Raw genomic sequence first — 15,184 nt, 5'->3', positions numbered from 1 at the left:
GAAAACGCCATGGAGTGCGGATCGGCAACAGGCCTCTCTAGCACTCTGACCGCAGCCCTGTTCCCCCTGCTGACCTCGCTCATCAGCAGGTGACTAAAGCCTCGCCAGCTCTTCTGGGACCCAGGAGTGGACCTCAGCAGCCCCAACTAAGCAGACCACATCTCATTCACAGACCAAACCAAGCTTGTAACACATGAGTATATATAGAATATGGCCCATCCAAATGGAATTCGTTCACAGCGCCTTACCAAAGGGAATTTCACTGAGAAGAAGAAGAACTCTGATTCTTTGTCACCACAAGATTAATTTATATTTATGGAGTGGAAGGGTTTGCCGCAGCTTAGATACGTAAATGAAAATTCATTGCGGTTGATAGCAGACATCTTGCTTTTGTCTGACTGTACGTAGACGATGGCCACAAGCAAACAGGTTGAGTTTGGAAGGAGAAACTTAAATGTCCATACATGCTTCTCTGGTTTATTGTGATTAAAAGTATTTGATGTATGAATGCAGGCAGATTCCCCATTATACCTTTGGTAAATATATCAAAATACAAAATACTTATGGCAACACTCGATAGCTAAATTTTTAAAAATATTCCACAGATTGCTGCTAAAACAAAGTAATGTTCTTTTTCTTCACGTTCCCTCTTTGTAAATGTAAAGACATATAATTCAAGCTAAATATGCATGTCAACTAAATACAATTTATAAGAATGTTACATTGGCCATAATAAAGAAGCCATATTTATCATGTTGACACAAAAAAGAACTGAATAAACACAAAGACATATTTTTCACCATTCAACCATTGTTTTTGGTTTGTAAGCCTTTGTTCATATGCACGTGTGATACATACATCTTCGTAGTTGCAAAATCATTGCCATACTTCTCTATAATGTGGCATTCACATTGTTATGAAGCAGGGAACTAAAAAACAAACTATGTAAACCAAGGTTTGTGATCCCAGTGGCGTGGGTGATCAAGTTTTATTTTTTTTATTTTTTTTCCAAAAAGGGCTCAAAATACTATTGTAGTCGTCAGAGACACATAATCACCCCATCCGCCCACCTTACACCCCTCCCGCCCACAACCCACCTCCCATAAGAAAATAAAAAAAGGAAATCCAGGAACATGAGGTCAATTGGCCTGCAGAAGGTCAGATACCAACGTCTGGTTGGGTGAGCTGGGCTCCGCTGAGACATTGCTGTTCACGTGGTAGACCTTCAGAAGCACAAATCCAACCAAAGCATTGAAGTTAGTCTGACTTTCAACTCGTTAGGATTGAAAACGGACCATGGCTGATTTTTTAAACCACCTTTAACTTAATAAATATTAACAGTAGAGTGAGACAGGCTTTTTAATCCTGATTAAGAGTCTTCAATAATTGACTACATCATCCAATGAGGTTTACTTTATTCTATTTTTGTGTTTTACTTACCGATCCAGCATTAAGACTTCGCATTTCCATTGTGTTTTTTACAAAATAATCCCATAATTTAAGAAACTCTCAACAAAGATGCATGCACACATTGCAATAGCTACGTTGTGTTTCTGGAATAAACTTTACTATGGGATCATTTTCAATCCATTCAATCGATCCATTTTATCATAGCGTTATTTGCATAGTATACCGCTTTAAACTCACTCTTTCTCCGCCTCCAAGTGTGCAAAATAGCCAACAGCAGAATGATCAGAAACAGAAAAACTCCAACATATACTATCCGTATGACTGCAAACTTTTTCAATGGTGTTCCTGTAATGAGACAGAAGGAGATATTTGTGTTGGTTTCACTTCATATGGTTTAAGAGAATTATCACAATTCTATGGTGAAATATGGGATGGCAAAATCCAGAACAAACAAAGCTTTGTCAAGTAATCAAGCATTTAATTAACTGGTGATAATTGGTAACAATTTACAATAAGGTACATTAATAAACAATTCACTAACATTCAACCATTCATTCGTCACTTTACACTTTAGTTTGACTAATTATGTCATTACATAGAATTACAAATTATTGTGCAATTGATTGAGTTAAGTATCACTCAGTTCCTAAAGAAACCACAAAGAGTCATTAACAAACCCCCACCCCCCAATCACACACGCACACACACACGCACACACACACAATAAGATTCAGTTTATGTTTAACATATATCCATTTTTATTCACGTTATAAATGTCCCGTGGGGCAAATTAAATTCACCCTGTAGTGAATTTAGCAAATAAATTGACTGAACACAATGAATATGTTTTGGCACCGGAGGTGGGATTCACCACGGCTATGGCAGCAGTGGTGGGACTGGCTGACGTAGAACTGGCTGATGTAGGACTGGCTGACGTAGGACTGGCAGACGTAGAACTGGCAGACGTAGAACTGGCTGGCGTAGGACTGGCTGACGTAGGACTGCCAGTAACAACTGGGAGAGAAATAGTTCAATAATTTAATCTGAGGCTAGTCTCAGTTGCACAGCACGGCAGAAGTAAAACTAGCAGAATATGAGGACCTGCTACTTGCTTCTTGTCACATCGGCTGAGTACAGTACAGGAAATGAATCCAATCAGTAATAAAGCAAACATACTGAAGTATATTATAGAATATGATGCAAACCGGTGGTCAATATACAGAATATATATATATATATATATATATATATATATATATATATATACATGCACAGCATCACTGTATAATAACAGACCATCAAATGTGTTTGTCACTCACCTCTTCTTACAGTGATAGAAACGATGTCGCTGTGTGGAGCAGGCTGAGTGATAGATTGCCTATCCACGGCGTAAAAGCACTGAACCCTAACCTCAGCGAGAGCCCAGTTCTTTGCCAGTAGCACAGAGCCTGTAAATGTCGCCTGGCATTTGAAGCCGATGTTTTTTTGGCCGTTAGTTTGATTAATCAGGTAAATCCAACATTTTTTAGGAGGGTTCCCTGCCTTTGCCGAACACTGAAGTGTAACGGACTCTTCCTCTCCGATGGATGACGCGCTCGCCGTCAATACAGACTGAGGAAGGGCTGACATTGGAAAGATAATTGTTAGTTACAAAACAGCCCCCGAAGTTTGAAGTTCACATGCGCACAATAATAGAATGAGCAAGCAGTCATTGATGGCAATAAAAAAGATAATCAACCTTTTAACACATGTCAAAGTGGACGTGTCTAGTTTTACATTATAGATGAAACGCTGTTGAGGGTTATCGTAAACACATCAGATGACTATTGAACCAATATAATTACCTTGGATTTTGACATTATGAAAGGAATCTGTGGATGGAAAACAATGTATTGACCAAGGGAAGGGTCAATAAAGGCAACATTATGTGTATGAGTAAGTATGGAATACAAAAGTATATTAGTAACTGTATCAAATAAACATAATAATCATACATGTTGAAGGCCTAACACAGAGTATGAATAAAACGTATGAGGTCTACTCACGGATAAAGAAGACAATAACTAATTGACCAGCTATGCTTCTCAACAGTTTCATTGTCTCCAGACGTGTGAGGATTGCTCTCTCTCACTATTTGTTCATCTGCAGCCTCATAAATGCGTGAGTCTTTTGTGAGGCTGTTTTTAGAAAGGGCTGTTTTTGTTGAAGGTGCCGTCAAAACCAATTTCTCCAAATGGGTTCATTCAAGAGGTTAGGTCACGTGATCACTGGTTCTATAAAATGGTGCTTTTGTGAAGTCCTTCAACCAGGCTAAAAACCACAATACTAAATACTGAGTTCACAGTGTGACTTCCTTCTGCTTTCATGTCTGAAGGATCATCTTATATGACTACCAGGCACACTACAGAGATACAGGCAGCAGCGACTGCGCGCACACTTTATTAAATGTGAGAATGTAATGCATCCGGCAATAAAATATTCTGTGTGTATCACCACATAAAAAGTCACATGTAAAGATGCAAATGTACGACTTGTGAACATTTAGTTGTCAGCCTCTCTAACTTTTTGCTGCTACAATAGTAGAAGGCTAACACCTCAGGGTAAAATCTCTCAGAGATATGTAGCCTACATAATAGGATTCCTTCCTTCTCTTTCAGCCCTTCTCACTTGTAAGGTAGATTTTGACTGGGGCCATAATGTATGCCAACACAACCCAAACCGCTAGAATTCTTAAAGGGGACATATTATGAAAACTTGACACTTTTCCTTGGATTTGGGGCGTTGTTTTGGGTCTCTGGTGCTCCCACACGCATACAAACATTGTAATAAGTCCGTGCATGATTCTTTGAGTGAGATATACATTTCTAAAAGTAGGCCTACCCCGTCCACAGTGACCAAACGAGTGAGTCCGTTTCGGCGTCTACTCATACGTAGGAGTAGCAAATTTGAATGCCATCCACTTCCCCAACCCTCTCCAATCAGAGCATAGATACGGTTTTGTGGACCAGCGGACAAGCACTTGGCGGAGATGTTCGCGCATTTCAGAAGCAGGGAGATTCCATACAAAAAATAGATGTCTAATTGTTTGCCGTATGACTGCCTGGCAGTGAGTCCGCTGGAGCTGCCGGACTGCCGCCGAGCAGTGGAGCACTGGCTACACTGGCTACACCCGCCGGAGCCTCAGGACTGCCGCCGAGCAGTGGAGCACTGGCTACACTGGCTTCACCCGCCGGAGCTCCAGGACTGCCGCCGGAGCACCGTACATCCGCCGGAGCTCTGGCGGCATCGGGGGTCGGGTCGCGGGGGGAGCAGCTCAAGCATTTATTTTTGTTATTATTCTATAATATGATATAGATATATAGCTTCGGGAGTCCACAAACGGCAACAATCACTTCTCCATGCTGTGGTTCTGACAGCTCATTGGTCATTGGGCAGCAGCTAATTTGCATTAAAGCTATGGACACCAAAAACCGCACATTCTGAAGGGACTGAAACAGAGGGGAACAGCGGTAGGCGAGATTCTTTTTCTTAAAGTTATTTCCTACAAACAGCTTCAATAATGTGACTCCTTTAAAATCATGATACAAAAAACAATGTATCGATAATCTGAACAAACCGTGTGCCGTTAATTCTCAGTTTCATGCTGGACTTCAACTTCTACAGCTGGTGGAACGTCAGGCTGTCAGTGAATGGCCCAGTGTGTGCGTGTGTGTGTGTGTGTGATCAATTAGGAGGCCGAAGCCCTGAAGGAAGTGATGCAATAGGTGACTGAGGGTCAACATTTGAGAACCCCTTTTATCAAAGGGGGTCTCAAAGGACTCATACGCTTCAACTGCGGCTGCAGCAGAAGTGTTGAGATGAAAGATGATCAAGACATTTATAGAATATTCCCATTCACAAAATTCTTCGCACGACCTGCAGGTTGGAGAGACTGAAATAACCCCCAAAATGAGTAATAATGTAAAAGCAGCCAAGTCCCACAAATTGCTTGAACTATTTATTTCATTCCATTGTTTCATTGATATGCATTATTGAAAAGTTTCAAGCATATGGATTTAATGCAATATCCACAAACAGTTCAAAATGGTACCATGAAATGTCTTGTTTATTGTATTAACCAGTTCATTTCTTTTGTGAAAGTCACCAAAAGTCAAAAAAAGTTAAACGCAAGGTCACAGGCTAACAGTGGAGCTGTGTTGGGAACCAGCAGCCAAGAGCTTCCATGGAAACTTTCTACCCATGTTAAATAGATTTAGTTGGCAGTTCCTTTTCTGCCCATTTTTTAAACTTGTGGAAGCACTTGCAGTACTGGGAGACACCATTTCTAACGGCAATGGAGCTAGATTCTAAAAATATCAAAAGATGCCCAATGCAAATACCTTTAACCCATAGTTGTGTTTTATCAAATTAAAAAATGTCAGAGTTTCATCGACCCCAAATTGAGCAGCAATATTTTACATACAAATCTTTAAATAGTTTAACCACATTAAGAAAAATACATTTGTTAATTTTTTTTATTAGTGAAGCCACAAGTTTTGCACATTATCCAAACAGAATACCTGAAATGTTGATATTTCAGCCCTTTCGGGTTAAAACAAGAGAAAAGGACAACCTAACAAGAGTGAAAAGTTTGGGTTAGGTGACCTATAGTTCAAAGATGTCCCTGGTCAGGTAGACTAAATAAAAGTGTATTCCCAATTGCTCCAGGACATTCTTGTAATTTACTTGTGAGCTCTCCCTCAAGCCTAGAGAGACATCAGTGTTGAACCACCAACTGAAAGAAGGTATTTGCCATTAGTATGAGTGACAACATTTCATGGCTATCAATTTAGTTAATTATATTTAGCCGATTTGAATAGACTTTTCTAGCAGGTGAGGCTGTCAAAGAACTAAATATGGAGCAACTACAAAAAGTAAATTTGCAGCATGACCAAATTATACAAAAGTATAGGAACTGTTCTAGCAAGTATGTTTTTGAAGTCTCTTTTGATAGGCAGGGAATAATTGTCTTTGTCACCCTGTAGTCATGCCATCAAATCTGTTGGGCAAAGTACCGCTACTGATTAATCCAGTAGACTCAACAGTCAAGTCCCCCGAGTTAGAAAATGGAAGAAACCCAGTTAGTCATGTTAATTATTCTGTTGTTACAAATGAAGACTATCACTTTCCACATATTGCGATCCAAGTTACTGGCTGCAGTCTTGGATTATATAGTTCTATATGAATAGATTAAATTTACTAAACTATTAATCATGCTTCAGATGAATTCAACTTTCTTGGATGGCAGATCTACCACAACCCTCCATTGCCACAACCTCCAGATGGCTTACGACCTACGGCAACTCCTCGACTACTGCAAGCCAACAAATTGGCTCGTGCACACCAGACACGCATTTTGCTTTATTTTAGGTTTTCAAGCATCTTAAAATACCCAAATCATCGCTCCAATACACAAGTAAGCTAATGGCCTACAAGGAAATGCTGAAGCTAGTGTTAGTGATGGCGATAGAAATGGACAAGCTTGCGTGTACAAATATGCAACTAGAATTGCACGGTTCACAGCCCAGTTGCATAAGTGGTCACAACCGTTGGATTGTAAGCAAGGGTAAAAAAAAAAAAACTTCCCACAAACTAGTCAACATGGTCAATTGAAAGCCTGTACAAAACGACCCTGGAATAGTCAAATGCAGCTTTACTGCGAATGAATTAAGCCAAATTGCATAAAAATCCAATGGTAAACAGTATACAAATGCAATCAAGGTTGCACTCACACTAGGCCATCTGGCCGTGGCCGTCGCAACTGTGGCCTGGCCACGGTAGGCTCTTGTACATACGCCAGCACGTCGCTAGCATCCAAACAATAGCTCACACCCAGTGACTAATCACCTTGTCCAGGGGTGTTCCAACGTGGTTTACCAGAGGGCCTTGTGGACTTAAAGTAAGCCACACATTTGACAGACAGCACGGAATGACGTTAAACTAAGCTCATCTACAGGTTATTAGTGCAATTACATGAGCATTTTGCACAATATTTGTACTCCAATGCTACGTAAAGCAGGCTTCTTCAGAAACCTGTAGCCTGCTACATTGAAGAGCAACTGTAACAAATCCTGACCAAGACCGAAAGATGGCTCTGGAAGCCACTACGGCCCACGCAGTAGATTACTGCGTGGACCGTGGTGGCTTCCAGATCAACCCTTCGGTGGACCATTCATACACATGTATTCCGAGGATGTTTTGAAGACACTGGAGTCCCATGGCACTAGATTCCTTTGAAGACTAAGTTGGTATGGGGGGGCCCAAAGGGGGCCCCCCCATAGATCTTGTCAGTCATCTAACACCTGTTAAGAAAAACACACACACACACACACACACACACACACACACATCACAAGATACAAATCAGCAAAGCTAGGTTAACAAACAGCGGCGACATGCATGTCAAGGTGCAAAGAGCAGGGATACTGATGGCTTGTGTCTGAGGAGACAGCCCAAAAACGTCAACAATTAATAAAGGAAAATAACTTTACTCACTGCGGTGGTCTGTTTCGAAGTGCCATGTTGGTAGCAATATTTGTCTGGGCTGTTCAGTCAAATGCCCACAAAAACAAACACGCAACAATGCATACTTTCAGTTTGTATAAAGTGATAATAGTGATCTGCAATCTAGATCGAAAACTTTCAAACCTCACTAAACTCAACCTCGATTGACACAGGCCAAAGCGAACAGTAAACCAAACCTAATGTGTTCAGCTTTGATAAAGGGGTGCGTGACAGGTGATGTCAATTAAGAGCTAATCAGAAAGAACACACTGATCACATGATCACACATGAGTGAGACGTTCAAAACGAGGACGAGGATTTAACGGAATTGTTACCATTCAAATTCAAATTTCTTTATTATTGGATAGGGTATGATATCAATGATTTGGGCTTTGAGTAGGCCTATATTTCTTAAATATATTTCTTAAATTTTTTCACCCCTTTGCCTTTTGAATATGAAATCTATAATCTCAGCCTCTCTATAATTTGCCCAACACATATTTTATTGTTCAAATAAAATCCCATCCTTATTTTGCCATTCATATTGAATCTTTACTGTCTTTCATTGTACAATACAATCATCTAATAATTATTCATAACGCTCTTCCATCTCCTTGGCTGCATTAAGACGAGGCTCGGGTCAGAGCAAACATCGGGATCCACACATGATAAGGGATAAAGTTATTTATTAGAATAAAGTAAGTATCATGAAATCTGTAAAGGGATTAGTGTAGCGTATGGAAGATTAGAAAATGTGCGATTATATGGTTTGGACAGAAAACCTGTACCAAAATCACAAGGACCGACCGAGCCAGAACGGAGGAAACTTACCCAGACAGACAAAACAAATACTGGGAACAACAAACCATCTTTACCATGTTGGAAATACCCAAACAAAATGCAACAAACCAAACCTGAACAGCAAACCAACATATGTGACCAACCAACTGAACTACTGACCAAACACACAATTCTTTCGACTAGCCTATGTATATGGGCAGTGGAAAGTGTGCTGTGGGGATGTTGAATAGTGTTAACATAAAACAAAACATGGAACCAATCCAAAGGTCCAAAACCTTAAGGAACCACCCTAAACAGAACCCAAGCCCACCTGCCTCTGTGGAAAGAGAGAGAGACTGGCTAAAGCCTGCGTGGCAGACCTGCACAGGTGCACCTAATCAGCTGACAAGCCTCTCATCAGCTCTGCACCTCCAGTCACCATAGATCCTATATAGAGATCATGTATATCCTTGACTCGATTAAAACGTGTGTGAATGTGGTTTTATGGCAGCAGGTAACTAACCACTTCCCGTTTCACTTGTCCTGAGATGTTTCTGTGCATGTGACATAATGTAGAGCCAAGGCTGAGAACAGCAATGTACCAGGTTTGCCTTAACTGCTTTGTACACAATGAGTCAATGAAATGTGACAGACTGAAGTTTCAGAAGGACAGGAAAAAGCCAGAATCTTGTCATCCTTTTCACCCAGAGGTATGTGTTTGCGTGTTTGTTTGTGTGTGTGAATTTAACATTTTTAACGGGGATAAATTAAACATAAACTGAATCTTATTGTGTGTGTGTGTGTGTGTGTGTGTGTGTGTGTGTGTGTGTGTGTGTGTGTGTGTGTGTGTGTGTGTGTGTGTGTGTGTGTGTGACACATTAAGCTGTCATAGCCATTTTATCATTCGTAATCAATGTGCTGAAACTTGACCATCAAGCACTAGATTGCAAATGGCAGAAATGTACAGGAGAGCATCCTGTACATTCAGTGTGTTTCCCGTTGTTCGATAGGAAAACGCCATGGAGTGCGGATCGGCGACAGGCCTCTCTAGCACTCTGACCGCAGCCCTGTTCCCCCTGCTGACCTCGCTCATCAGCAGGTGACTAAAGCCTCGCCAGCTCTTCTGGGACCCAGGAGTGGACCTCAGCAGCCCCAACTAAGCAGACCACATCTCATTCACAGACCAAACCAAGCTTGTAACACATGAGTATATAGAATATGGCCCATCCAAATGGGATTCATTCACAGCGCCTTACCAAAGGGAATTTCACTGAGAAGAAGAAGAACTCTGATTCTTTGTCCCCACAAGATTAATTTATATTTATGGAGTGAGGGAGAAAAAAGAGGTTTGCCGCAGCTTAGATACGTAAATGAAAACTGATTGCGGTTGATAGCAGACATCTTGCTTTTGTCTGACTGTACGTAGACGACGGCCACAAGCAAACAGGTTGAGTTTGGAAGGAGAAACTTAAATGTCCATACATGCTTCTCTGGTTTATTGTGATTAAAAGTATTTGATGTATGAATGCAGGCAGATTCCCCATGATACCTTTGGTAAATATATCAAAATACAAAATACATATGGCAACACTCGATAGCTAAATTCTTGAAAATATTCCACAGATTGCTGCTAAAACAAAGTAATGTTCTTTTTCTTCACGTTCCCTCTCTGTAAATGTAAAGACATATAATTCAAGCTAAATATGCATGTCAACTAAATCCAATTTGTAAGAATGTTACATTGGCCATAATAAAGAAGCCATATTTATCATCTTGACACAAAAAAGAACTGAATAAACACAAAGACATATTTTTCACCATTCAACCATCGTTTTTGGTTTGTAAGCCTTTGTTTATACGCACATACATAGATCTTCCTAGTTGCAAAGTCATTGCCATACATTTCTATAATGTGGCAATCACATTGTTTTGAAGCAGGGCACTAAAAAACGAACTAGACAAAACAGGGTTTGTTATCCCATTGGCGTGGACCTGCAGGAACATGAAGTCAATTGGCCTGCAGAAGGTCATACACCAATGTCTGGTTGGGTGCACTGGGCTCATTGGAGATAGTGCTGTACACGTGGTAGACCTTCAAAAGCACAAGTCCAACCAAAACATTGAAGTTAGTCTGACTTACAACTCATTAGGATGGAAAACCGACCATAGCTGATGTTGTACTTACACCATCCTCTTTGATGCAGCTGCCGGAGCGATTAACCACTTTTGACTATGTATGAAGATGAACAGTAGAGTGAGATAGGCTTTTCAATTCTGATTAAGAGTCTTCAATAATTGAATGCATATTCCAAAGAGGTTTATTTTAATTGCATTATTGTGTTTTACTTACCGATCCAGTATTGAGACTCTTCATTTCCATTGTGTTTTCTACAATACAAACCCGTAAGAAACGTTCAACAAAAATTCATACACACATTGCAATAGCTACATTGTGTTTCTGGAACCAACTTAACTTGAGGGGCATTTTCAATTATACACATCTATTTTTATCCTTGCGTTCTTTCTATATTTATACCACTTTAAACTCACTCTTTCTCCTCCTCCAAGTTTTCAAAACAGCAAACAGCAGAACGATCAGAAACACAATCACTCCACAACATACTATTAGTATGATTGCAGCCTTTAAAAATAGGCTCCCTGTAATGAGACAGAAGGGGAACTTTGTCTCGGTTACTCTTCATATGATTTAAGGATACCACACATATCTAGAGTCTAATATGGGTTGGCAAAATCAACAAAACCACCAGCTTTGTCAAGTATAAAATCAAGCATTGAATGAACTGGTGAGTGCAAACCCTTAACAGTAAGGGTAAATTAATGACCATTCAACCATTCAATCATCATCTTACACCTTAGTTTCACAAATTATGTTATAGCATGGAATTACAAATGGTTGTGCAATTGATAATAAGACTCACTCAGTCCTCAAGGTAACACCAAAAAGAAAAATTAACACAAGGTACACATCTTTACACTCTTGAGCGTATGGGTTGCTATGACCACCTGTTCCTTCTTCATTGGACCTTGGGTTTATAGGAGGACCAGAGGGACCAGAAATGGGCTCACCAGGAGAGCTATATTGGGCACTGGGGGTGGAATTCACCATGGTTGTGGCAGCAGTAGTAGCACTGGTTGACGTAGGACTGCCTGGGACAACTGGGAGAAAAATAGTTCATATATCTAAACACATATATGTGTAAAAAGTAAAAGTGAATGCAACAAATGAATCGAACGTGAACAGACTGAATATGTTTTGTCACCTGAGTTGGGATTCACCACGGTTTTGTGAGGACTGGCTGACGTAGGACTGGCTGGCATAGGACTGGCTGACGTAGGACTGGCTGGCGTAGGACTGGCTGACGTAGGACTGGCTGACGTAGGCCTGGCTGACGTAGGACTGGCTGGCGTAGGACTGGCTGACGTAGAACTGGCTGACGTAGGACTGGCTGACGTAGGCCTGGCTGACGTAGGCCTGGCTGACGTAGGCCTGGCTGACGTAGGCCTGGCTGGTATAGGTCTGGCTGATGTAGGACTGGCTGATGCAGGTCTGCCAGTAACAACTGGGAGATGAATAGTTCAATAGTTTCCTCTGAGGCTAGTCTCAGTTGCACAGCACGGCAGAAGTAAAACTAGCCGAAAATGAGGACCTGCTACTTGCTACTTGTCACATCGGCTGAGTACAGTACAGGAATTGAATCCAATCAGTAATAAAGCAAACATACTGAAGTATATGCTAGAATAATAATATATAAAAATGATAGAATAATAATATATATACATACACAAATATATAAATACACACACATATATATACATACATACATACATACATACATACATACATACATACATACATACATACATACATACATACATACATACATACATACATACATACATACATACATACATGTAAAGCATCACTGTAAAAGAACATAGCATGAAATGTGTATGGTAGTCACTCACCTCTTCTTACAGTGACAGAAACGATGTCGCTGTGTGGAGCAGGCTGAGTGTTAGACTGCACATCCACGGTGTAAAAACACTGAACCCTAACCTCAGCGAGAGCCAAGTTATATGCCAGGAGCACAGAGCCTGTAAATTTCGCCTGGCATTCGAAGGCGATGTTTTTTTGGCTGTTAGTTGGACTAATCAGGTAAATCCAACATTTTTCAGGAGGGTCCCCTGCCTTTGCCGAACACTGAAGTGTAACAGACTCTTCCTCTCTGATGGATGACGCGCTCGCCGTCAATACAGACTGAGGAAGGGCTGACATTGGAAAGATTATGGTTAGTTCAAACAGCCCCTGAAGATTGAAGTGTGCTGTCATGTGCACAATAATAGAATGAGCCAGCAGTCATAGATGGCAATACAAAATAGAATCAACCCTTTAACACATGTCAAAGTGGATGTGTCTAGTTCCATAATATAGATGAAACTCTGCTGCGGCTTATCATAAACAAATCACCACAGTACAGGAAATGAATCCAATCAGTAATAAAGCAAACATACTGAAGTATATGACAAATAATAATAATATATAAATATTATATAATCATAATAATAATAATAATAACAAGTAAACATATATATATATAGGCCTCTATATATATTTATGTATGTATACATAGAAGCACAGCATCACTTTATAAGAACAGAGCATCAAATGTGCATGGTAGTCACTCACCTCTTCTTACAGTGATTGACACGATGTCGCTGTGTGGAGCAGTCGGATTAATCCACCGATCGTCGGTGTAAAAACACCCAACCTTCACCTCAGCGAGAGCCCCGGTACGTGCCAGGAGGTCAGAGCCTGTAAATGTCACCTGGCAGTCGAAGGTGATTTGGTTTTGGTCTTTCGCTTGATTAAGCCAGTAAATATTACATTGTTTAGGAGGGTCCCCTGCCTTTGCCGAACACTGAAGTGTAACAGACTCTTCCTCTCTGATGGATGAGGCGTTCGCCGTCAATACAGACTGAGGAAGGGCTGACATTGTAAAGATTATGGTTAGTTCAAACAGCCCTTGAAGATTGAAGTGTGCTGTCATTTGCACAATAATAGAATGAGACAGCTGTCACTGATGGCAATAAAAGACAATCAACCTTTTAACACATTTCAAAGTGGATGTGTCTAGTTCTACATTAAAGATGAGACGCTGTTGAGGGTTAACGTAAACACAGTACAGGAAATGAATCCAATCATTAATAAAGCAAACAGACTGAAGTATATGATATATAATAATAATATATAAATATTATATAATAATAACAATAATAAATATATATATATATATATATATATATATATATATATATATATATATACAAATGCACAGCATCACCGTATAATAACAGACCATCAAATGTGTTTGTCACTCACCTACAGTGATAGACACGATGTCGCTGTGTGGAGCAGGCTGAGTGTTAGACTGCCTATCCACGGCGTAAAAACACCGAACCTTCACCTCAGCGAGAGCCCAGTTCTCTGCCAGTAGCACAGAGCCTGTAAATGTCGCCTGGCATTTGAAGGCGATGTTTTTTTTTTGGCCGTTAGTTTGACTAATCAGGTAAATCCAACATTTTTCAGGAGGGTTCCCTGCCTTTGCCGAACACTGAAGTGTAACAGACTCTTCCTCTCCGATGGATGACGCGCTGGCCGTCAATACAGACTGAGGAAGGGCTGACATTGGAAAGATAATTGTTAGTTAAAAAACAGCCCCAGAAGTTTGAAGTGTATTCACATGCGCACAATAATAGAATGAGCCAGCAGTCATTGATGGCAATAAAAAAGATAATCAACCTTTTAACACATGTCAAAGTGGATGTGTCTAGTTCCTCATTAGAGATGAAACGCTGTTGAGGGTTATCGTAAACACATCAGATGACTATTGAACCAATATAATTACCTTGGATTTTGACATTATGAAAGGAATCTGTGGATGGCAAACAATGTATTGACCAAGGGAAGGGTCAATAAAAGCATGTGTCTAGAGTAAGTATGGAATAGGCCTACAAAAGTATTTTAGTAACTGTATCAAATAAACATAATAATCATACATGTTGAAGGCCTAACACAGAGTATGAATAAAACGTATTAGGCCTACTCACGGATAAAGAAGACAATAAATAATTGACCAGCTTTGCTTCTCAATAGTTGCATTGTCTCCAGACGCGTGATGATTGCACTCTCTCACCATTTGTGCATCTGCAGCCTCACAAATGAGTGTGGAAAGAACTGAACAAACACGGAAGTACATTAAACATTTCAGAGACCAAACCCCTGAGTCGCTCTAACTAACCTATTGGCTGACATGTATTTCATGATGACCGCATCCCTGAGAGGACGTACGTCTCCTTACCTGTAGAGAGTAGGCCTACATGCAGGCTGGGTGAGAAAACTGCGCAGAATGTGCGCAGAAATGTAACGTAA

General features: G+C 40.4%; 2 protein-coding genes and 1 long non-coding RNA gene across 5 annotated transcripts in view; 1 reads left to right on the top strand and 2 right to left on the bottom strand.

Moving 5' to 3' along the window:
* cacna2d3 (calcium channel, voltage dependent, alpha2/delta subunit 3) overlaps window positions 1-837 on the top strand; it is a 31,065-nt gene extending 30,228 nt beyond the window's left edge. The window contains exon 38 of the mRNA XM_056606475.1: window positions 1-837. Coding sequence (XP_056462450.1) covers window positions 1-93 — 93 coding nt within the window. The 3' untranslated portion in view covers window positions 94-837.
* Window positions 838-1,766: 929 nt separating this feature from the next.
* LOC130402553 (uncharacterized) lies at window positions 1,767-3,715 on the bottom strand. The gene is made up of 4 exons (XR_008903935.1): window positions 3,456-3,715; window positions 3,255-3,281; window positions 2,730-3,032; window positions 1,767-2,424 (listed from the first exon to the last, which is right to left on the bottom strand). It is a non-coding gene; the product is annotated as an uncharacterized LOC130402553 (long non-coding RNA).
* Window positions 3,716-10,661: 6,946 nt separating this feature from the next.
* Window positions 10,662-15,090, bottom strand: LOC130402143 (mucin-2-like). Of its 3 annotated transcripts, none has more exons than XR_008903920.1 (11): window positions 14,863-15,090; window positions 14,661-14,687; window positions 14,139-14,434; window positions 13,442-13,741; window positions 12,721-13,023; window positions 12,015-12,314; window positions 11,821-11,910; window positions 11,284-11,391; window positions 11,084-11,121; window positions 10,919-10,963; window positions 10,662-10,825 (listed from the first exon to the last, which is right to left on the bottom strand). XR_008903920.1 is itself a non-coding variant. In XM_056606268.1 (11 exons), the coding sequence occupies exons 1-11, from the start codon at window positions 14,912-14,914 to the stop codon at window positions 10,742-10,744; spliced, it is 1,647 nt and encodes a 548-aa protein (XP_056462243.1). In that variant the 5' UTR covers window positions 14,915-15,089; the 3' UTR covers window positions 10,662-10,741. The 3 variants fall into 3 exon arrangements, 2 of the variants coding, with proteins under 2 accessions (XP_056462243.1, XP_056462244.1); XM_056606268.1 differs by having other exon boundaries at window positions 14,135-14,434; window positions 14,863-15,089; XM_056606269.1 differs by lacking the exons at window positions 13,442-13,741; window positions 14,139-14,434 and having other exon boundaries at window positions 14,863-15,089.
* Window positions 15,091-15,184: the final 94 nt, after the last annotated feature.

The sequence above is a fragment of the Gadus chalcogrammus genome, chromosome 13 (genome assembly GCF_026213295.1).
Source record: "Gadus chalcogrammus isolate NIFS_2021 chromosome 13, NIFS_Gcha_1.0, whole genome shotgun sequence".
NCBI classification, from domain to species: domain Eukaryota; kingdom Metazoa; phylum Chordata; class Actinopteri; order Gadiformes; family Gadidae; genus Gadus; species Gadus chalcogrammus.
The sequence above is the reverse complement of the archived record's forward strand: the minus strand, read 5'-3'. Positions and strand labels throughout refer to the sequence as shown.